Genomic DNA, 24547 nt, shown 5'->3' with positions numbered 1-24547 from the left:
CAGACAAAAAGTTTTGTTTTTTTTTTTTTTTGTTTTTTTTGCTGACCAGTGTAATTAGCGACTAGAAAAGCATTTGTGATAAGGGTGACTACGCAAAAGAAATACATTTTTTTTTCTTTTGTTTCAGAGAATAACTCACATTCTGTTCATATTCTGTTTCTAAAATTTGTGTTTCTAGTTTTTAGCAGGTGAGGAACACTTTTAAACATGGCCATGACCAGATAAGCCCAATGCTTTTATTTTCAGAACCTTTGCAGCTGGGCTCATGTGAAAAAAAAAATTGATATAGACTACAACACAATTGCTTCACTTATCCTTGCCTCCTTATTTTATTGCAAACCTTTTGGTTCAGCCCTTAGGTTTGCCTGATTTTAAAGAATTTCCATAAAGCTAAGACTACAACAAGCATGGCTTTATTCCCCTTGTGTGTTTTGCTATTGAGGCCTTAGCTAAGCAGCAAATGTGAAGACAAATAATGAAGCCAATACGACTCCAGCTGCTAATATGAGTATGAACTCTGTGCCCTTTGTGATATAAATGGGCAAATAAAGTAAAATCAAATAAAAATCTTTCCTTTGACTTTTCAGACTGAGGCAGCTCGCCCTTTTAAAACATTCACTTCCCTTTTCTACAGTGTGTGTTTAACCAGTCGACTGGTGAAGACCTTGCTATACAACTTCATAAGACAAGAGAAGTGTCCTCCTTCAACGCACATTTTTGAACCAAAAGCTGAAGGCGGCTTGCTTTACGGACTGGCGTCAGGGGTGGCAAGTACGAGCGCACACATCCACACACGATAACAAAAGGAAAAGCTATTATGGTGCAACCTAAACGTAGATAATTTGGCCAATTATTCAGCACAGCTCAGATCAACTTGCATTTACTAATCCAGTTGGTACCCAATGGGGCAAAAAGGCAGACCCCACATTTATTTGTGTTTTAATTATGTTTTTATTTATCTTTACTGTAAAGTTGAAGCCAAAGTGTGAATATTTTAAATGTTAACCTGTGACATTTTGTAACATTGATTCATTTATGATTGCATTTGGTGACTGTGATGAGCCTTTCAGATGCAGTCACCTGTCTTTTACTTACAAATTGTTTGGTTTGTGAGCACCTAAAAATGAAGCAAAGAAGTTCCTAGTCCCTTGGTGGCAAAGTGACGTGGAGTCTCCCTTTCGCGGCTGTCTCCGAAAGTCCTCGAAGTCACAGAAAAACTCACTAGATTTGTAGCTAGTTGTTGTACTAACGTAACCGAGCTGAATTTCTTTTTTGTGCCATGAAGATTATTCCGGTGTTAAAACATTAGCTCCACGTGACTTTTCTACCAGGTTGCTTGCGCCCCCACCTGTCATGACCCTGCGGCACACATTTTCAGAATCACTGGATTAACATATCCTGACGCTATAGGAATGACAGATAAGTTACCCTGTGGGGAAAAAATAAGAGCAGGATTTCATAAATTGTAAACAGAATTCTGAGTATCATTTTTGCTTCTCTGATTGCAAAAATTGAAGAAAAAAGACTCATCGGAGAAATAAAAGTGAGAACAATGCTAGTGAAATGAATGATGAATGATGAATGATGAAAATGATGAGCCAAAAATGAACAGGTTTTGTTGTGTGCTTTTAACTGGTAGCGTGCACTCTGTGGGTTTCAATGTGAGAATAGGGCTGGGTTTCCCCTGCGGATAAATGCTCTTTGTCGGTTGTTGGTGGCAGATTCCTATCAGTTAGCCATCACCATTCAAGCCAGCCTGTCTGTCTGTGGCCAGTGATCAGCTCGATGAGTTATGGTGCCCTGTCCTGTTCTGTAATCCCCTAGAGCCTGTCTGTCTGCAGCCGCCTCCCTTATACACACACGCAGACCAACAAAGACACAAGCTCTCTTATGCTCAGAGTGCAGAAACAACACTTGTTTTCTTTCTCTGTCTCCGTGTCTCATATGCATAAAGGCATTTGGCACTGACAGAATACACAAGTGGGTGTTACTCTGAAAACAGTAAATATCAGATGATTTTCTTGAACTTTGTTTCATTAGCAAACATTTGGCTTGTTAAGGAGAATTATATCAATTTCATAACTAAAGGGCGGTTTGCCCGTCATGGTTAGGACTGCTCAGCCTGTGAAAGCATATAAAATTATCAGTTGAAAATAACTGATGACTACAAGACTCGAGGCATGAGAAGCTGTATTTATGCAAAAGAGTGCTTTGAGTTTAATGATAGCGTTCATGTTTAACAGATTTAATTTATCATCGCAGTCTACCTAACCAAGTAGCACAAAGCACAAATTATAGCTGAGGTGAAGAGGAATGTTATTCATTTGTATTAATGTGGCCATCTACCAAAGTACTTCACAGAAATAGATTTCATGGGCAGAGGTGGGAAGTAACAACATACAAATACTTTGTTACTGTACTTTGGCTATCTGTACTTTACTGGAGCATTTATTTTTCTGACAACTTCTTACTTTTACGCGCTACATTTTTACACAAACTTGTGCTTTCTACTTCTTGCATTTTGGAAACAGACTTGTTACTTTGTTACTTTGACTTTAAGACATTTGAAGAAAGGTATTGTTTCCTGTCACTGAGTGCCTTTCCATCATTAAACCAATTTGAACCTAAATGGAGGGAATAATAAAGCATACAAGACAATCCTATTGGTGTATCAATCATTGGGGTTTATTGCACAGGAAAAGGGCAAAAGAAAAAACATCATTTATGCATCATTTATTCATTTTAGAGGTTTTTGAACACGTATTCAATCTATGGAGATTGTGATGTTATATTTTTTTCATACTGTGAAATGTCTTGCAAATATTAATATTGTTTTATTCAAAGACTGCATGAAAATACTGAGCCGTTTAGTGCAGAGGACAGTGATTAGACTGTTGCAGGGAAGCTGTGGTGTTCATGGTCAATGTTGGGTTACATCAGGGGTAGCAGACATCAGTTTGAATTTAATCTGATGATGCTGATTAGATTCATTCACTGAGTCCCACTTTTATGCCAGTTTGATAGTGTCTAGAGGCTGGAAATTAGCCATGATAGTTCATCTAACATCAGCTTATAGCACTGTTGTTCAAACTTAGTAAATTCTTTAGAATTAGAATTTACGTTCAAATGTTTGTAAAGGCAGACTGCATATCTAGGTGCTTGATTTTATACAAGCACCTAGATATGCAATTAGACAATTACCTGGACTCAAATATTACCTGGATTCAAAGATTAAGAGGTGTAGCCCGATACTTTTGTGTCTATAGTGCATTTTTGAGTGGTTTCACTAAAAACCACAAAACCGAGCTTATTGTAGAAAGACCTTTAATTTAGAGAAAAAGTCACATTAGTAAATTTTTTTAACATAAAGCTGTTTAAAAAGGGCCTGCTAGGGAATTTAAATGTATGAGTTATAAGTATGTGTTGATGTCTGATGTCTGATGAAAAGATTCTTTAATTGCATTAATACCAGTACCATTAATTTTGACCATTAATGTTTCTCCTTTTTCATCTCTTGAGTTTCCCAAACTTATGGAAGTGAAATATTAGCTGAAGCACCACAAGTGGTTTTGCATGCCTCGTATTACAAATCATGACAGCAACCTCAGATGAGCAATAATACATGACTCGTTACATTGTTATTATTACTTCCCATTAAGGGTATCTTAATGGGAAGATGCATTTCATACCTCTAAAATTCCTCCTGCTTTCAAAATGTTTTCAATTAAATTGTTTTTAGTAAAAACTTAAAAATGCACTCTTCACACTAGACACACACAGTTTGGCCTGGATTAAATGTTGTTTTTACTAAGAAAAACTATTCACTGTGTCACTGGTGTAATCAGCCATGCCTACACACTTGAATCATGGACAGATTTTTCCAAGAACCAGACGCTGACCATTGGCAGAGCAAAGCAGTTCTTGAGTTTCTTTGCCATTTTAATGTCTGGGGGGGTAGGGTATCTGTCACACACACTGCTCTCTGTCTGAGCAAGTGTCTGCAGGGGGGATTATCACCCAGACTGGCAAATCAGGAGCCGCTCCCATCCCCTCACCTCCCCTCACCTCCCCTCACCTCCCCAATGAAACCTCAGATGAGCAATGACATATTATATTGTTGTTATTACTTCACAAAAATTAAGCCAAAATGCAAAAGCAGTGTGAGCAAAAACTAAATACATCCTTACTGCTTTCATGGGATTAAAATGGTTAGCAACTGCCAGGTGCTGATAATCAAATGCACTTGATTAATTGCTCATCTGCGAGTGTGCAGAAGTTCTGGCAGTTTGCTGGTCTGGAGCATCCAGACTAAGAAGGAAAGACATCAGCAATGATCTTTGAGGAACAATTGTTGATGCCAGTCAATCTGGTAAGGGTTATAAGGTAATTTCCGAACAGTTTGAAGTCCATCATTCTACAGTGAAAAAGATTATTCACAAGTGGAAAACACTGAAGACAGTTCCCAAACTTCCCAGGAGTGGACATTCCAGCAAATTCACCCCAAGGTCAGACTGTGCAAACTCAGAGAAAAACCCAAGAGCTACATCTCAGCCTCTGCAGGTCTCAACTGGCATGTTAAATGTTAAACACCATGACAGTACAATTAGAAAAAGACTGCAGGGCTGCCAGGAGAAAGCCTCTTCTCTTTAAAAAGAACATGGCAGCACAGTTTAGGTTTGCAAAGTTACATCTGAACAAACCACAACAGTTGTGGGACAATGCCCCCTGGACAGACAAGTCCAAAATGGAGATGTTTGACCATTTCACACAGCACCACGTTTGGGGAAAACCAAATGTAGCATATCAACACAAACACTTCATACCAGCTGTCAATCACAGTGATGGAGGGATGATGATGCTTGGCCAAACTGGTCAGGCAACAGCATCAAAACTACAACAGAAGGACTGAAAAAGAAAAGAATCGAGGTGTTGCAATGGCCCAGTCAAAGTCCAGAACACAATCTGATTGAAATGCTGTGGTGAGACCTTAAGAGAGCTGCACATATACGAATGCCTTCAAACCTCAAAGAACTGAAGCAACACCGTAAAGAAGAGTGGCTAGAAATCCCCCACAATGATGTGAGGGACTGATACAATGCTACACTTCAACTTATTCTTGCTAAAGGTGGCTCTACAAGCTACTGAATCATGGGGGTGTACTTCTCTTTCCACATTTATTCTTCTGCATTTTGACTTAGATGGTGTTAAATAAATAATGACAATGACAGCTTTCTGATTCTGCAATTTGTTATCTACAGTCTACGTGCCACCCAGACAGGTCATGTGTACATGTGTGTCATTATTAGTACAGCGCGCTTAACAGAAAATGATTCACAGCTCATACTGGAAACTGCTCTCATTTGGCTATGAGTAGTAGAGGATTTGTTGTAGCGATAGATTTATATTTATGATAATGAGCGTTACAAAATCTGTGGAATGTTCTTGTGTGTGGAACATGTTTATGTTAGCGTGGTTTTGGATTGCAATCGGATAAATGCGCTTTGAGCATATTTTTTTTTTTTTGTGAGAGTTCATTAGAAGAAGAATGTTTATTTATTGTCTGCACAACATGTTTCCCTACATGCATTTTTGTGTGTGTGTGTGTGTGTTTGTATCAGCGTATCTCCGTGCTGGGCCACATTGGCCTAAAGCCCTGATGTCATATTTCATTCACGGTTATGCAAGTAAATAAGTAAGTAGCACACTGTGTCTGTCTCTGTTGACCAGTGTCTGCCTGCACTGTGTTTTTTAGCTGTAACTATGTAGAATCATTTCCAACCCCAGCTCCCTTTTCTGGTGTTTCCACTGAGACCACCGAGTACTCTTGTGTGTACTTTTTAAGCCTGCTTCTATGGTTGGAATTACTGCACCAGAAAAATAACACTCCTCAGATGTTAGGGGGGTATATTCTATCTTAATAAAGACTGAAAATAAAAAAGTGCTCTTTAAAAGTAACTATATTCACACCATCTACTGATAGTCTACTACAACCTGCATTATTGACTGCATCCGTAGAAATAATATGAGATTCAAGGTCAGTGTCCCATCAATACATCTAGGCGATCTGGACTTAGGAGTGATGGTTTTCAGCCTGTTTAATGTTTTGAATTAAACACACTATGTGCCAGCATTTGTGTGTCTGATGGTAGCAGTCATTATGTAAGACTAAGGCCAAGGAAAGCATCAGCAGCTCATGTTCTGTTGCAGAAACTTGTAATCTGGTCTGGTTTTGAAAAGGTTTTTATAGACTGTGTGCACATACTGAAGAGACATGTAGATAATGAAGAAGGCTTTCTGGGTGCACGGCTTGCATGTAGTAAGCTTTCAGTACCCCCCCAAGTCCTGAAGTCCAGATTCTGATTTCAGTGTAGCAGCCTCTGTGAGTGTGTGTGACCTTCTCTTTTCCTCACTTTCCCCTTCCTCCTCCTGGTGTCCTCCTCCTCTTTTTCCACTGGGCAGGAGGCCAGGCCCTGAGCAGCCTAAGCAGGGTAGCATTATTGGGTTTATGTGGTGGGTAGGCAGACAGGCAGAGGGAACCAAGCCAGATGGATAACAAACAGCACCCACTAAGGTAAAATAGAGCTCTGTGAGTGTGTATGTGTGTGTGTTTATGTGTGTCAGAGTGCAGGAAATGTGGCTGCCAGACCGGTCTTTCTGAAACTGCTGTGCTAGTCAGTGTGGTGCCAGTGAAGAGATGTGCAGGACTCCGTCACAACTTGGCCCTCTCTCGCTTGATCTTGTTTTCTCTCACACTCACATCTCTTTCTGGCCTGCATTATCATGTGTGTGGAAGGAGAGAGACAGACTGACCAGTACAAATTATGTAATGCATCTCTTGGGGTTATTTTTTTTTGTTGTTGTCAAAGCACTTTGCTGATGTTCTTTCACCCAGATATAAACAACTTTCGTCCCCTCCTCTCTGGAATTGGGTTCACATTCCTAAACACAAACGTTGCGGTAGTTCTTCACTAACCATTAGTGAACCAACATATAAACATAAGGGGGGAAAAAAAAGGTGGAAACATGTTTGAAAATCTCCTTTTTCAGAATGCATGAGTGTTTGAGTCGTCCTCATAGTCGACATAAATGTTCTTTTGTTTTGAACACTTTGTTTCCCATCAGTGCAAACAGGATACATAAAGATGTCATTTTTGTTTCTTCAGTTCATTTTTTCATATGATGGGATGCCAGCATAAACAGGTGTGGCTCCTTCATCAAGGAGAGAATGTGTAAATTCAACCAGATATTTGTGCCACTGTTCCAGCCTTCGCCTCTAGATGGCAACAGATCTACTTGGCTTGTTCTTAAACTCACTAGCTCGATCATTGTGGACTCACATCTACACACTAGCACTCGGTTCATGCATTCTGTTTGGCTAGACGTGGAGGAGCCAGAGAATGTCATCTGTGTACCTTGCTGTTCATGTTTCTCATACTTTCACTCATGTTGCTCTCAATGCAGCACTTTTCTAGCTCTACAAGAATTTTTCTCATCTCTCTCTCGCTCTCATCCCCCAACAAGAGAGAAGAGAGACTAACCCAGTAGTTCCACTTTCCATTTGTGCTGTGGTGGCGTCTGTGCTGTTTCACATTTCAGGTGCTGCAAACCATTGTGCCTATTTGGCCTTGATTGCATCAGTCTGACTCTGTATACTTTTTAAAAAAAAAATTTCCCACTGAAGTGTAAATCAGTTGTAAGGCTGAAAAGATCTAATTGTGAAAATATTTCAGTGATTTCTATGATAAGCTTGCCGTATACAACCTAACTGCTCTTCTAACTGAATCTTACTTACATTATCTCCAGAAAACAGAGGACTATAGTTTTCTAGAAACTCTTCACAGTGAAGAAATCCAACGTCAAAAACATGAGGAAAGATGCAGCAGAAGATGGATAACTGGCTGTAATTCATATTCTTAAAATGAAAATCTGAAAGAAGTTGCTTGTAATCGCTCATCTTTACATAGTTTCATAGTGACTTTCAGTTCAAATACCGCCGTGGTTCACATTCACCGCTTTCATTGTTTGAGACGCCACAGGAAGCTTTAGAAACCCACGACACTCTAATTTGCTCAGCATGGAACAACAGAGTCACTAAGTGAGTATAGTAATATATACTATATTGCCAAAAGTATTCGCTCATCTGCCTTCACACGCATACAAACTTGACATCCCATTCTTAATCTATATGGTTTAATATGATGTTGGACCACCCTTTACAGCTATAAACAGCTTCAACTCTTCTGGGAAAGCTTTCCACAAGGTTTAGGAGTGTGTTTATGGGAATTTCTGACCATTCTTCCAGAAGAGCATTTGTGATGTCAGATACTGATGCTGGACAGGAAGGCCTGGCTCTCAGTATCTGCTTTAATTCATTCTAAAGGTGTTCTGTTGGGTTAAGGTCAGGACTCTGTGCAGGCCAGTCAAGTTCTTCCACACCAAACTCTTGGTCTTTATGGTCCTTGCTTTGTGCACTGGTGTGCAGTCATGTTGGAATAAGAAGGGGCCATCCCCAAACTGTTCCCACAAAGTTGGGAGCTTGAAATTGTTCAAAATGTCTTGGTATGCTGAAGCATTAACAGTTCCTTTCACTGAAACTAAGGGGCCGAGCCCAACTCCTGAGGAACAGCCCCACACCATAACGCCAAACTTTACACTTGGCACAATGTGGTCAGACAAGTATCGTTCTCCTGGCAACCACCAAATCCAGACTCGTCCATCAGATTGCCAAACAGAGAAGTGGTTCGTCACTCCAGAGAACACGTCTCCACTGCTCTAGAGTCCAGTGGTGGCATGTTTTACACCACTGCATCCGACACTTTGCATTGTGCTGGGTGATTGGCTTGGATGCTGCTGCTTGTTCATGGAAACCCATTCCATTAAGCTCTCTGTAAACTGTTCTTGAGCTAATCTGAAGGCCACGTGAAGTTTGGAGGTCTGTAGCGATTGCAGAAAGTTGGCACCTCTGCAAACTATGCGCTTCAGCATTCTCCGAACCCGCTCTGCCATTTTACGTGGCCTACCACTTCATGGCTGTAGAATATTTAGCAGTGAGGAAATCTCAGGACTGGACTTGTTGCATAGGTGGCATCCTATCATGGTACCACGCTGGAATTCACTGAGCTCCTGAGAGCAACCCATTCTTTCACAAATGTTTGTAGAAGCAGTGTGCATGCCTGGGTGCTTGGTTTATACACCTGTGGCCATGGAAGTGATTGGAACACCTGAATTAAATTATTTGGATGGGTAAATGAACACTTCTGGCAGTATAGTGTAGTAAGCAAAGCAGTTCAAAATTCAGGTTTGCCACAGGAGCTGGTAAAGTCCATAAACAGAGGTAAAATATTGAAAGATAATGTTGCCAAGTAACTCTTGAATATGATGATGATGTTACTGTTTGCCATTAATGTTACCATAACAACTTAAAAAGTGATGACACAGTGGCCTATAATAAATGTTTCCATGTTGATTTTGTCTGCATTAGCTTAGAAAACTGCTTGACAGCATCTGGATTTTAAATTGAATAGTTTCTGTCATTCAGTGAAACTTTTGGTTCATCTATACAGAGCATTGATCAGCCAATGTTTCTTTTTCCGAGGCTTACTGCAGGTGCTCTACGGGATTTAGATCAGTACGCTTGGCGAGCCGTTCCTTCTTTGATTTTTCTCCTGAGCAAAATATTCTTTCAGCCGGGAGCCCCCCCGACTATTCCCATCTCTTTGCATTTATAGCTCTCTCTGTTGCAGTTCTTCCTTAGCTTTCTGCTCACAGAATTTCTGCTATAGACTCATGTGGAAATGTGACTCCCTGAGCATGTTTGTAAATTTAATTCTAGTTGTCTTTTCATCACGTTAACAATGGATTTTTTCTATTAAGTTTGACAATCACAACTTGTCCAAATACTGTTTGATTTATTGGGAAGATATACATGCTTTCCTGTATGACAACCTGATTGTTTGAAAGTAGAATTTTTTTTTTTTTTGCTTTGCAAGTTTCATGCATTGATGAGCAGTAAAGCATTTTTGAAATAAACGTACTTATCTCATGGAAGACTGCTAATGCTTTATCTATCTGTACATAATCTTTCTTGCACCACTGATGATCTTATTGTATTCACTAATGTGCCTATTTTTTGTTATTGTAGTTTTAAATTAAATGTAATAAAGGGGAAAAAAAAACCCTCTGTGTTAAGTATTGTGTTTTTCTTTCTGCAGGCAGTCTGTGGAATGTCTTCACATTGGGTGGAGCTGGCAGCAGAGCTGGGATAGACCAGGATCATGACCCTTTACCTTTGTCCAATCAGAGCCTTATGTTACTCCTGGTATTAGCCAATCTGACAGATGGTCCTGATTGGCCCAACCCCTACCGCCAGGCTATCACTTGTTTCAGAAACACACAAGGTAATATATGTACACTAGATGTACAAGACGTATGTGACACAGCATGCGAAAACCAAAATTTCCTTCTTTTACAAAATTTTGACTGGTACTGTACAAAAACACAGATTTCATTTATCAATCTATATTTTCTATGAATTTTTAACTTAAAGATGTCAAACTGTGTCTGTTCTATGAATTATTGTGGTTTATACTCACTTTTATAAATTATTAAACTTCCGATTTAAAAACTCCCATCATGTTTCCAAGAAACTGTTGATCAGACTCAATCCACATGGAGTTATCCCCATAAGCTAAAGATGGGAAAAGTTGCCAGCATCACCAAAGGGGCACAATTTGCTGCATCTCTCTTTTGAGAGATCTGTGCAGACAGTCAAATTAAGATAACAAACACTAGAAATATTGGAAAGTCCGGTTCCTCTCTAGTGTGTTTTTGTGTGTAACCGGGATTCGTGGTCTGCATCTTTGGCCGGCTTTTTCCATGCTGCGTCACATATTGTTTATTATGCTCCACAGTTGTATTTGGGACAGCTGTTTGTTTGAATGTCTGCAGTGTAAAAGAAGGCAATAAATCAATGTAATACCAATCCTGATAATATTTACCATTATCCATGCAGACACGTCATCGCTGCCTGTAGAGCAACCTCACACTTTCCAGATCAATTTCAACAGTCTGTACACAGCTTTGTGTGAGCAGCAGCGCTCTGACCAAGCCACATTATTACTGTACACCCTGCTTCATCAAAACACCAACATGAGAACCTACGTGCTGTCAAGAACCGACATGGACAATCTGGTGGGTAGAAAATCAATCGTTAGCATCTCGGATGGATTCACAAATCATTTCACACACAGTAGTGTAACTTTTTTTTTTTTTTTTTTTTGGTCTTATTAGCTATGACAAGGAGCTAGGAAGAGCAACTAAACAAACCGCAACAGAAGAACTCTTTAAAGTTGTTTCCAAGACTTGTTTGGAAATCGTCATAAATTTAATCTTCAATTATATTTTGAAACTGTAGTTCTATGAATTATGTCTGACTGTTTAGTGCCACTTTCTGTTTATGGCTTCAGTATCTTCTTTAGAAGTAAGGAGGCTACTAATGAGGCTAGGCTCTTTCTTTGCCCAACAATAAAGCACTGCTGTATGACAGTGTAATGAGCTAACACCGCTACTGTGTATATTTATTGCTAGCTGCTAACCTACTCTGGCACTATGAGTAAACTGTTTGGATTAAATAGAATAATGCGAATAGTCCCTTTTTGGAATGTGCATTATGTTTTATGGAAATTTTTAGCTCTTTAACTAATGTTTGCATTTTTGTCCAGTGTTGTATCTGTAGTTGGTCCCATTAAACTGGCCGGCCGCTAGTTTTGCTCAAAATCAACCAACATGGAAATGAATCCACACAAAGTCAGAATCCTTGCAAACAGGCTCTGTTGAGTGTAATCACCAAGTTAACTCTGAATACATGCTGAACCCTTTTTCTTTCCCTCCCGCTGTTTGGCTCAGGTGTTGCCAATCCTCGAGATCCTTTACCATGTAGAGGAAAGAAACTCTCATCATGTCTACATGGCCCTCATTATTCTCCTCATCCTTACAGAGGATGATGCTTTCAATCGTTCCATCCATGAGGTGGTAGGTATATGCACTTCACATCTCAGCTGTTAACGGTCCCTCTCTGTGGTAATAGTTCATTATTCCTGATGTTTTCAGCTATTTCTGTCCCTCTCTATCTCACAGGTATTAAAGAACATCTCATGGTACACGGAGAGATCACTAACTGAGATCTCTCTTGGCAGTTTGCTCATCCTGGTGGTAATTCGCACTATCCAGTTCAACATGACCCGGACAAGGGTAAAATTAACACACACTGATGCACAGTTTGTACATTTGTGAAAAAGGCATCTTGAGCCACACCACATTTCTTTATATTTTGCTTCCAAGGAACCAGACTTTCTTGTAATTTTTAAAGTGTTCTTGAGCAATAGTTCCCCAGGCTTTCTGAAAGTCTTTCTTTGGACACTGGCTGCTTATTCACTCATTTTCAGTCCAGTCCTTGTACCATTTTCAGAGGAAATTTTTTTTTGTTTGTTTGTTAAGCCACTTAACACTGACCTATGAATCGTGCAAGCTTTAAAAGGCTATCTAACTAAAGGGATGAACCACTGTTGTGTCTACACATAACTGAAAACTTAGCACAGATACAGGATCTGAGAGATGCAGCTAACCCTTCAGTTGATCCAACATCTCATCAGAAATGTTCTCAGTGAGTATCTATAGCTATCTGTAAACCATGGTGGTAGCTCTGTCATGGTTTGGGGCTGCATTTCAGCCAGTGGAGTTGGGGATCATGTCAAAATGAATAGAATTATGAATGCAGAAATGTACCTTCAGGTTTTGAGCCACTATGCAAAGCATCTGATTGGCAGCAGCTCCATTTTTCAGCATCATAATGATCCCAAACACACAGCCAATGCAATAAAAGCATACCTAAAGCATACACAATGGAACACTATAAGTCATGGATGTGTTGGTAGAAGCAGATGGTAGGTAGAAGCAGTCTGCATGCTCAGGTGCTTGGTTTTATACATCTGTGGCCATGGAAATGATTGGAACACTTGAATTCAATTATTTGGATGGGTGAGTGAATACTTATGGCAATATAGTGTATGCTTGCACCTTTTTCCCATTTTCCTAGCAAAGACTTTTACACAGTACTGTATATGAAGAAAGAGTGGTAAAATAATTATATAACTTAGTAGTTTCCACATACAGCATTTATCATGTCTGCTTACTTGTATGTGCATCTTCTCCAGGATAAATACCTGCACACTAATTGTCTCGCTGCACTTGCCAACATGTCAGCCCAGTTTCGATGTCTCCACCAGTACGCTGCCCAGCGCATCATTAGGTAAGGAATTAACGCAGGTGTACAAATGATAAAGCAAATGGAGCACAGCAGATGATGATAGAATATATGTATGAGACGAGAACAAAGGCACGTTCACACGAAACTCAGTAATTTTACTGAGTCATGTTGCATCAGCACATAATATTTGTTGTTATAGTAACTTGACAGCAGCTGCAGCAAAAGAGGCTAAAAAAAAAAAAAAAAAGTATTTAGTGCGTGTTGTGAGTGTGCAGATAACATTGTTATGTAACATGAGGGAAATTAAGGGAAAGTGTTTGGCCCATGTGGAGACAGGATCCAAGAGAACAGGGTCCAAACCACACACAGATACAGATATCTTGTCATGCTTGCCTGTTAACCCCAGAGAACGGGAAGGGACTGTATCCTTCCCTTCAGACATGCACATACTCACGCACACTCAAGGATCCTCTTATCTCCTTGCCTGTGTCTCTCTCCATATCTGTGACTTTGGTGTTTTGAGTCAGAGAGGAACTCTGTCTCTGTATGTACATGTCTGTCCAGTAGTGATGTAGAAGAACTGACTCCATGTCTGATGATAATGATAATGATGATGACTGTGATGGCTGGGGCTGGGCTAAACTGGCTGGCTGCTAGATAAAGGGAATTTCCTGCCAGGAATTTCCAAATGTCAGACAGGCAGCGCTGAACTCTGCTCCATAATTGACTCTCAGAGAGAATCGTGGCTGGTGGTGTTTATTTAAAGGCAGCAGTGGGTTGATTTACCCTCACCACAACCCCCACACATCTTTCCTTACTAATTTAACATTTTCCCTGCTCTCCCATCAATATTTCCTTTCTGCCAAATTATTCTTCTATCCATGCTCATGTGTCTGTTCATTCACTCGGAGGTCTGCAGACTCAACACATACAAATTAGGTCACTGTAAGGCTGCAAGTAATGATTATCTTCAATCTGCCTATTGTTTCATATATTAACCAATGCAATTTTTGGATCATCAACTGTGTAGACCCTAAAATATTCATTTTGCTTTCTCAGAATTAATATTCACATATAATGAGCTAGAAGCTGCAATTGTGCTTAAGTAATACCAAAAACAGCCAATTAAGCCTCCCAATTTTCTGTCATTTTAAAAAAGTGATTAATTGACACATTGCTTCTGTCCTAGTTAACAGCAATCCACTTTTAATGTAAATTATTTTCAGGCAACTAATTTTATTCATTTTTTTTTTTGTTGTTGTTCCCAAAGTAAGAATTATAAAAATGACTAAATAATGAGGAAAAGGTTTCACCTTTATCTCAGGTATGAAAGGTTCGTGCATTGTTGTGCAAAAAGTGTATGCCAGAATTAAAAAAAAAAAAAAAAATAGAGAGGGACACATCTGCTTTTTGCTTTTTCTACTCTATGCAAAGTATTTTGGCCATTGACTGGAGATAAAAGATATGCCAAACTACTCTGGTGTCACCCACTAGTTCGTGGATTACCATTTGGCATGAAATCAGCTGTGACCATTTTCACAAACATGATGGATTTAACTGAGAAATCAAGGACACTGTATGGCTCTGCTTTAAAACATACCCTGCTGTACTGTCTATTTTATGACATATACCAAATGAACATCAGGTTGTATGAAATAAACTAGTGATTGACACCATAACAGCATCAGGAAAATGTTTACTGTGATAATAAATCAAGTGAGAAGTGAGGTCATAAATTGATTTCTTTTCAAGCACAGTGTCCACATGAATCTTCTGGACTGCTGGGAACAGGACGTCTTTAGATATGAACTACGTCTGTCATTATTTTAGCCTCATAACTAATTTTGGGATCATGCCAGTACTGTTGAAATCTTTTGTGTCACTGATGAGACAGTCCAGCATGTAACAGTGTGTTATTGTAAGCACCGTCCCAGGTGGAACTCACTCGGTGGTCTCTCATTTGAAATGGGTGGTGGTGGTGAGGGGGACCTTTGACATTAGGTCTGAAGGTGATGAGTAGATCTCCACATAGCTGCTCACATAGCTCTATTTTGCCAATTATCCTGGATAATGAATGCTAAGGGATTTAGTGTGTGAGTGTGTATGTGTCTGCTGTGCTGACAGGTGGGTAGGTATAGCTCCAAGGGCTTATCAGAGCTCTGTTTGTACCTCTTTAGCTTGTTGATGTCATTGATTTTAATTTATTCCAGATTTTTTTTTTAATCTTCTTGATTAACACACAAATTAAAGACTTAACACCCCTGGGCACCTAAAGAGAAGATTAAAAATTTGTAATTACAAGAGAAGGTCACTAATACTTTTAATAACACTGATAATCAGCAGGAAATTTCTTGAAAATATATTTTAAAATATTATTTATTTATCTGTGAATGAGTTTATTGTAATATGAACACTGCATTAATGGTGATGTCTGTGGGTCTGTGCATGCATTGAACCAAACTATTACTACAACCAAGGTGCAGTCAAGCAGACTGATGCCTGCCTGTGTTGTGCCATCATGCGGTCCCATAACAACAACAGCTTAGACAAACACATAAGAGCAAGACATGTCAAGCTAAAAGGGGAACAAGCATTTCCATGTACAGATGTACAAAAATAAAGAGGCCCATTTTAAAAAACAAAAAACAAACATGAGTTGAGTTGTGGTAATTTCCTGATTATGTTATTCCGAAATGAAATATATTCATTAATTTTTTAAAGGCTTCATTTAGAAATCAAACAGGTTTGTTTTTAAAATAATAAATAGTTCTGAATAGAGGCTTGTCTTCTCAGCAGAGGTAAGCCGATGCCATTATCAAGTACAAAATGGTGCATTAATTACAGCACGTGTGACAGTTATGAACTTGGGTTCTTTGGTCTTTATAGATGTGAAACCTTCATCTGTCACAGGGACACTCATTCCTTTTCTGTCTCTCTGTGTCTCCCCTGCAGTTTGTTTGCTTTGCTTTCCAAAAAGCACAACAAGGTTTTGGAGCAGGCGACGCAGTCTCTGAGAGGCAGACAGGAAGACAGCACGGCCTTGCCAGACTATGTGAGTAAAACTTACAAACACACACTCTCTCAGTCTCAGTCTGCACAAAGTTTATTGATATTTGCCAAATTATGGCTGCTTGGATAAGGAATGGTAATTAAATATGGGCATTTGTGGGCTTCGTAGTTTAGTAAATTTGAGCTTTCATCAGTTTGTATTTAAAGCAGCATTTTTGTATCTTTTTAGTTTAAAAAATCATCTACCTATTGTTTTTGTTATTTCATTTTTAATGATAAATGAGTCTTTACAAAGGACTAAAGCTTTATTTATTTTTTTAAGAAATTCACAAGAAAGGCCCCAGTAACACATGCCTAGAGACCAGTTGGCAACCACAAGTTTCTAGAGAACTGTGTGTATTCCTGAGCTGGTTAGGGAGTAGCTGCTGGAGGCTTTCTGGAAGTTGCTAGGTGAAATTGGTTGTGAAAAGGTATACAGCGCTGCACCGAAAACCTCCATGTGATTGCTTTGGCCACTAGCATATTTGCTGTGGTCACCAGTAGTTTGTATGGAACACATCTACATCGTCTGCAAACACTTGCCAACTACTTGCTAAGCGGTAGTGAAACCATGAAAAGTGTGATACGTTTGAGGTGTCACCATAGGTTAAAAATGAAGTATATTGGGGGGGATGGCATGATATGATAATCTTGTTGATAATCCAGCACTAAAAAGGTAGGAGGCAGTATTGCACTTTAAGGTGGTTTTGGATTAAAACGCAAGGAAGATACAATACCTAGCTAGCTATTTATTTTGACTATTATTCATTTGATGTATATTCGTTTTAACATTGTCTGTATTAAACCAGTAAATATGTTAATATGACAGCCACACCTGATGAGAGAATTCTGTTGACTATTGACAAACATATGTTGTCTGTATTTGCACGTAGACACCGCTGCCCTTGGGTATGTTTGTCTGCCTTGCAGTCTGGCTGTTTCATTAGATTTGCTTGGTCCTAGATAAGCGTGCATATGCAAATGTGTGTGTATGTGCGTGTGTGTTTGGAGAAGGTCCTCATAAATGCCCTAAGGTGTTGGGGAAACATGAGTGCATGTGAGTGCTTCTTCAACCGTGTAGTGACTGTCTGATGAGGCCCCTTCCAAACAGACATCTATGCAAGACACACATATGAAGTGCAATTATCCACCCTTGTTTGGATGCATCCTTCCTTCAGGGCCTATTTTAATGCTCTGTTTTATTTACAAACATGCGTGGAACCAAAAATCTAAAGGAGAAATATAGAGATCAATTTGCCATTATTACATTTTCTTTTGTATGAGAAAATGGTGAATATAATAGAAGTGAAACACTATAAAAAAGTCAAAGACATGCACGTACATGAAAGTACAAGGTTAAATTATAAGGTCACCTATATAACAGCACTCTTTTGATAGAGACTTAATTTACTGCTCAAGGGTACGTGGCAGAGTTTCAGCATGATTATTTCATGGGAACTTTGAATGAGTGTTTTCCTTGAAATGTCTGACACATAGTCTGGGTCATAGACTTTAAAGACAGAACTGGTCAACTTTTGTGATGTTGTCGTTATCCTTGAGCTTAGACTATACTAACTCAGTGTGGCATTGGTTCCCATGCCTGCTATGCACATCTCCATGTCCACACAGCATGCCTTAGACTGAAAGGGAACATATTGTATATTTGCATGCACACATATACACACTTGAGACCTAAGTTGAATATAATTTTGTCTTGAACACCAAGCTCAAATAAAACTACACAATTAGCTTTGCTTGTCTCTTGAGTTGTGAATATCTTAGTCATAGGTGCTTTGAGCACTGGATGAGATTTGTTGTGCTGTTGAGAAGGAAAGGGGATGGTTCCAGCCTGCTGTTGCTGTACATCTCTCTTTCATGTTTAAGTGGCTGGAGTGTGTGACACAGCTGAAATGGAAAAGCAGATATTTAGATTTAGTTTTAGCCATTAAATGTCTGTCTTTATTTTTTTCTGTATCTGATGTAACTTTGAGTTTGTGCCACACTGAAGCTTTTCTAGTTATCAGAAGGAAGACCGATCTATCTTTTGCAAAGAATAACATAATACTTAATAGCTTACCTTATGAATATCTATAGACATTCATATATATGCTGCTTGTCTGTTGCCTCGATAAGGTTGGTATTTGTGCGTAAGATTAAAAGTGTTGGATTGTTTGTAGTGAATCTGGGTATTGTTAGGTCTTTTATGACAAAAAAAACACCCTTTTTTAAAATGGCATTACACACTGACTAAAGTCTATCATTGGTTTTGAGAGATGTGACATCTGAAGGAAGGGCTGCTGTCTCATTATGCTGGCTCCTTTGTTTCCTCCATCTCTGGACCTTCTCTCCTCCTGCGGTAGTAGCGGATGTGGCAGCGTAATTGAAAGCAGCCTGCTCTGGTGTTATTCACAAACCCTCGCCTTAACTGGGGAGGTGTGGAGGTTTAGGGAACTGTAAGGAGAGAGCGAGAGAGAGGAGGGTGAGAGAGAGAGAGAGGAGGGAGACGAAGGGAGGAGAGGGCTTTAGGGTGGGTGTAAGCGTGTTTTTGTGACAGGCATCTGGAAACAATGCAGTTTGGCCCAGCCTGGCTCTGGAGAGAGAACTAATGTTTGTTTAATGTGGGATTGTCCTGGACATATAATCGCTCTCTTTACGAGGGAGAGGCCGAGAGGCGGATATGAAAACGTTGTCAAAATGCCCTAAGCTGGAAGTTAAAGCTGGGTGCAGTCTGCTTCTGTGTTAATGTCTCATCTTTCCCTCGGTCTCCTCTTCTGCCCCCCCCAGATGTCTGCCTCTTGGTTGCTGTCTGTCTTTCATATATACACACACAGAATATGCCCCCTGTCCCTGAATGTGTTTGTGCTGCTGTGTCTGGTTAGTGTCAGGGAAGACAGAGTGAGAGGTTGGGGCCCTAGAGCCCCCCCCCCCCCCCCCCCCCTCCGGGAACATCCAGAGGCTCCTAGACCAAGCAGGGCAGCTCTCATGGGATGCTATGGTTGCTCTTTATAGTCTCTGCACCTCTGATTATACATTTTTATTTATTTATTTTTCTTATCCATTGAGATATGCCCATGACATGCAGTTTATGGCTGTACATACAAACAAACATAAAAAGATGGAAGAATGTGTTGCATTGTTTGTCACTGTTTATGCTCCCAGCCAGTAATGGTAATGTTACTTCTCTGCCTCTTAGTCTGTTTACTGTTGCACATTTCTGGGAAGAGACTACAAGCGTACAGACACACATACACACACACACATACACACACACACACACACACTCACACACACACACACACACACACACAGAGACACTGCCAGGAGCATGGTGGACCACCCTGTCTATGTGTTTATGTGTCCTGGTTGAGTCACATTCTGTGATCTCTTTTTAATAGCCGGAGTAGACGCATGCATTAGCTTTGTAGCACCATTCCTCTTGTTTAAGGGGAAAGCAGAGCCCGGGGATATATCAACAGATAATAAACATTATGCCTTCTGTTTATTATCAGGGCTTTCAGGAATGCGCAGGTTTCTCAGGAAGCTACAAAATTATTATTGCAAAGTCCAGTCATCTAGTGATGTAAGCTGCTAACTAGAAATTGTGCTTTTGAAAACTAACTATTATACAGTCTGCGATGTTTATGTGAGTGAGTAGTTGTAATCAGTCAAGCAGCATTAATGTTTGTGCTGACAGTTATTGTTTAGTTTATTTGAAGTGGCCTGCTGCAGATTTTTTTCTTCACTTGTTTACGATGTTCCACTGTGTTTTATGTTGTTTGTTGACTCAAACATACTTCACATGTAGCTTCATTGTACTTTTACATTAAATAAGATTATTGGTTAATGTAAAAATATATATTTTAAAATCTTAGGGTAGTTCTTGAGTCATTCTGCATTCATAAACAGTAATATAAATATTTAATTAGTGGGATATAAGACACTATAAAAGTTAAAGCTTACACATAGTACTTTCCAAAGGTCTTTCAAAGTTTTTCTTTGGACATTGGCTGCTTTACTACTTATTTTCAGTCCAGTCCTTGTACCCATTTTTTGTTTGTTTATGGTGGTATTAGCTGAAAACTTGGGATATCTCAGCATGGTGTGAAGTGTGTCCTTAAAAAATTTTGTGGCAACTTGACAAGTGGATGACAAAAGAAGTGTTGGGGTAAAAAAAAAAGATCTATAGCAGATGAACAGTGTCTGAAAGTAATGTGTTTAAGAAACAGGAAAACATCCAGCAAAACCCATACACAAGACCTGAGAGAGGCTGAGAGATGGCTCTACAATTGATCCATCTGCTGTTCACTGAAGCTTCATCACAATTGGTCTCAGTGGAAGCGTGTCTCTCAAGAATCCATTCTGAAGGAAGGAATTATATAAGAACTGGACTGAAAATCAGTGGCAACATGTCTTATTGAGTAATGAATATAAATTGGAAATTTTCAGTTGAAATCACTGTTAATCTGGATGGAGGAGGTCAGGAGAGAGGTACAACAGTGAGTGTCTACAGCCATCTGTAAAACATGGTGGAGGCTCTGTCATAATTTGGGGCTGCATTTCACTGTTGGGGATCTTATCAAAATTGATGGAATTATGAATGCAGAAAGGTACGGTCGAATTTAGATCCATCATGCAATACTATCATTTTTCAGCATGACAATGATCCCAAACATATTGCCAGTGCAGTAAAAGCACATATGAGTAGAAAAACAGACAGTGAAACACTATCAATGATTTTTTTATTTAATTCTGTGGTGCTGGAAGAGATTTTAGGAAGTCTTCCGGATTAACAAGGTCCGTGTTAGGTCTTGAGGAACCAGGGCATACTGACGATAAGTGATAAGGTTACTGGAACTAGGATGTGGAAAGTGACGGTAACAGTGGTAATCAGAACACAGTGACCCCCAAACTGGGTGAATGGCTCCAGCAAATTCCAGGAACCAAGATCTCTGTTCAGAACAGCTAAGATACTGTGCAAGCTCCGAGTCTTCAACTGCACCAAATGAAGTGAACTCCAAGCTTAGATAAATAGCTAAGCCTCTAGTAAAATTGAACATAGAATAAACTAATCACATATAATAAGTAACCTCTTAACCTCTTTGCCACGTAATAAGTAGCTCATTATCTTCTCTTCTGTGTCTCATAAATCTGTTTCCTTGCATTCAACTCATTAAGGCACTTTCCTGCTGAGAGGTAAGAGTTAACTTACTCACTGAATGCATAATTTAGTCTCTGATCTTTCAGCCCCCCCCCCCCCCCCCCCCCCCCCCCCACCTGCCTGGGAAAGACAATGATAGGCCTAGCCCTTAGAGACAGACAGGCTAACAAGTAAACTATCTATCTATCTATCTATATATATCTATATAAATGAAATATGCTATCCTCTTATCTTCTCTCATCTATCACCGCCTCTTTTCTGCTGCTATTCTCGGGCAGTAGGACTGCCACCCCTGCAGGCAGCAGGTGCTCTGGGGTCCTAATGATCTTCTGCTTCCAAATGGTAATTAGGACAGCCCTGCTGCGTCGTGGTCTTTTCGTGATCGAGGCACAGCAAAACAGAGCACAGCTCGTCGCAGATCAATTAGCACTGCCTACCTATCTCCCAGAGTGCTGTTGCAGCAGTTGGCATCATCTTTTTTTTATCGTTATCACTCACGTCATCACCCACAGTACTGCCTTCATTCCCCACCCAAGCTCCCCCGCTGTTAGCGCTAGCCAAATCTCACAGAAGTAGTGTGCTTAGTTAATCCCAATAAGGTATATGGCTGCAAATATGTGGGAACCTCCCTTCACACATCAGGCAGTGATGCAGAGAGCATCCAACATAATCTCTGCCAAACACATTCTAGACCTAGAATTGCACACTCTGTTGATGCTGCTGGTCTGGAGGGTCAAATACTGTCTCCCCAGCCCCCCTTTTCTGTGTGCGCATGCAACAAAGGATGTTTTGTGCATATGTGAAGCTATGGGGTAATGGGAGGCTGACCTGTGCACAATGCTCTTCAAAATGGTGTGATTATGACATGGCTGTGGTACCATAATGCAGGTCAGACAATGACCTATTTAAAAAAAAAAAAAAAAAAACTCCCAGAAGATGAGGGCAGGCTGCTGCTGCTGCTGCTGCTCAGCCAGTCTGACCCTCTCTATCTGTCCATGTGGCATTTTTTTTTTTTTTTGTTCTCTTCATGCTTTTTCTCTTCTGTGCCTTATTCAACCTGTAGGTGTGGCTTTTGACTCTTTCTGTTTGTCTCTCTCTCTGTCTGTATCTCCATGCCCTTGTCTTTGTCAGTGCTCTTTCTTAATATGTCTGGTTTGTCTGCCCCGCAACAGCCTACAGTGAGAAGCAGGGCCGGCCAGAGAATCACTAAGCTATTGGTTTAATGATGCCAGCGCCTACTTTACAGGGATTTGCATGTCTGTGTCTCTAAACACCCTGTCCACACTCACAAACACTTGCTTAAAAACATGTGTGGGTATGATAGAAAGGCTAGATGGACACTGGCTTTCTAGTCACTGATTGCATCTGCAAACTGTCTTTTCAGTTGTCACGCACAGCAGAGGTCAAACATGCCTACAGATGTGAAACATTTGGGCTTAGTATGTTGAAGAATTAGCAACAGAATCACACAGATGGGGAAAGCATACAAATCTACACAGGCACATATGCACTCCTTACTTTCTGGTAAGGGCTCTGCGAATGGTCACACAAGTAAAATGGGACAGGATCATTGAGACTAATGATACGACTCATGTCTGAGGCCTATGTTTTCCTGGGTGGAGAGAAGACAAGAAATAACAGCATGAGTGGCTGTGACCAAATGACAAGGCAGGAGGTTGGAAAACGATGTATGACTAAGAGGGAATAAGACAAAAAGGGGAGGCAAGGTAGAAAGAATATTCTGTCAAGCAAACACATGTCAAGTGTTTTCTGGCTGAAGACACACTTTTTAAGGAGAAAACAAGTGCAAAAGGACAGAGTGGGAAGTGGAAGAGGAGGAGCCGCCAAGATATTTAAATCCTGTCTGGGTTTCAACTAGACCATGGACCTCTTAATCTCATCTACTTGACAAACATACACACAAGGCCAGGCAGACGTCTAGCTAGCCTATTTTCATGTGACCTGAATTCCCCAGTGTGGCATTTTTTTCCCTGCCAGACTAATCTCATTAAGCTTGGTGCAGAGCTGGAGAACAAACACACCAGGCATCCTTCACTCCTACTCTGCCTCCCTCTCCTGCTTTTGTCTCCTCTTCATCACGTCCGCTTTCTCCATCAGCTCCCCCTTACTCTCTTATCTTCTATGCTACCATTTTGGTTGCTGTCCTCCTCCTCCTGCCTCCACATCCTCCTACTCAGTTGTCTCTTGTATCTGTCCCTGCTTTCTGTCTAATTATGGCCTGCCACTGTGGAAAAGAGTGGAGCAAGTCTAGCAAGGCAGTGGAGTCGAGCTCAGAGAGCCACCTCTGCTTCCAGACGCACAATCAATCCTCATTATAAGTGGCTCTCCCGCCTTCCCGTTGCCTCTCCACATCTGCCTGTTAAAGCTCCACACCTTCATCTGCCAGCGTGTGCAAATCAGTGCAATATGTTATTGCATCTGTGTTGGAATAACTAAACTAGAGTTATGAATCAGTTGTTGGTGGTGTTTACAAAATCAGAATGCATTATTTTTTTTATTTAAAAAATGTAAATCTAGAACTGTTCTGTTTCTTTTTGTTATTTTGCTGGGCAGGAATGACTTCTTCTAGAGAGCTACACGGGTCAGCAAAACTGTAGGAGAAAAAAATTGAGCGTAACACCATCAGGGCATCAAGTATAGGGTGGCTTACAAGGATGTGCCTAGACAGTCTTTTTTGTTTTTTAGGCATTTTCAGCTTTTCTATAACAGTATAGTATAGAGCGACAGGAAAGCAGGGAGAGGGTGGGGGGATGACAAATAAAATAAGATGCATTACTATAAATGAATTAAAAGGGTTATGCCAGTTATTACATTTTTAACAGGGCAACTAGGAATCTGTAACCTATTATATATCAGAAGTAACATTCCCAACACCCTTATTCCTGGTCAGTGCACAAAAGAATACAGTTATTTACTGTTATCTTAATTGCCCAGCTTCTTTCAGGGGGCAATTGTGTGTGTTCATATGCAGTATTTAAAAAAAAAAAAAAAAACAGCATCACAGCAAGCAAAGTTATTTATAAGATAAGAACTTGTTCTCAAAGCAGGGCACTGAA

The 24547-nt window shown here is 40.1% G+C and overlaps 1 protein-coding gene across 1 annotated transcript in view; it reads left to right on the top strand.

Moving 5' to 3' along the window:
* The window catches only part of dym (dymeclin), a 66812-nt gene that overhangs the window by 13454 nt on the left and 28811 nt on the right, over window positions 1–24547 (top strand). Inside the window, exons 8-14 of the mRNA XM_030742997.1 lie at window positions 635–771; window positions 10212–10397; window positions 11012–11190; window positions 11905–12030; window positions 12136–12249; window positions 13212–13306; window positions 16217–16316. Coding sequence (XP_030598857.1) covers window positions 635–771; window positions 10212–10397; window positions 11012–11190; window positions 11905–12030; window positions 12136–12249; window positions 13212–13306; window positions 16217–16316 — 937 coding nt within the window. The remainder of the gene's footprint in view (window positions 1–634; window positions 772–10211; window positions 10398–11011; window positions 11191–11904; window positions 12031–12135; window positions 12250–13211; window positions 13307–16216; window positions 16317–24547) is intronic.

Source organism: Archocentrus centrarchus, chromosome 12, assembly GCF_007364275.1.
Source record: "Archocentrus centrarchus isolate MPI-CPG fArcCen1 chromosome 12, fArcCen1, whole genome shotgun sequence".
NCBI lineage: Eukaryota > Metazoa > Chordata > Actinopteri > Cichliformes > Cichlidae > Archocentrus > Archocentrus centrarchus.
This window is presented reverse-complemented; position numbering and strand designations above follow the sequence as displayed.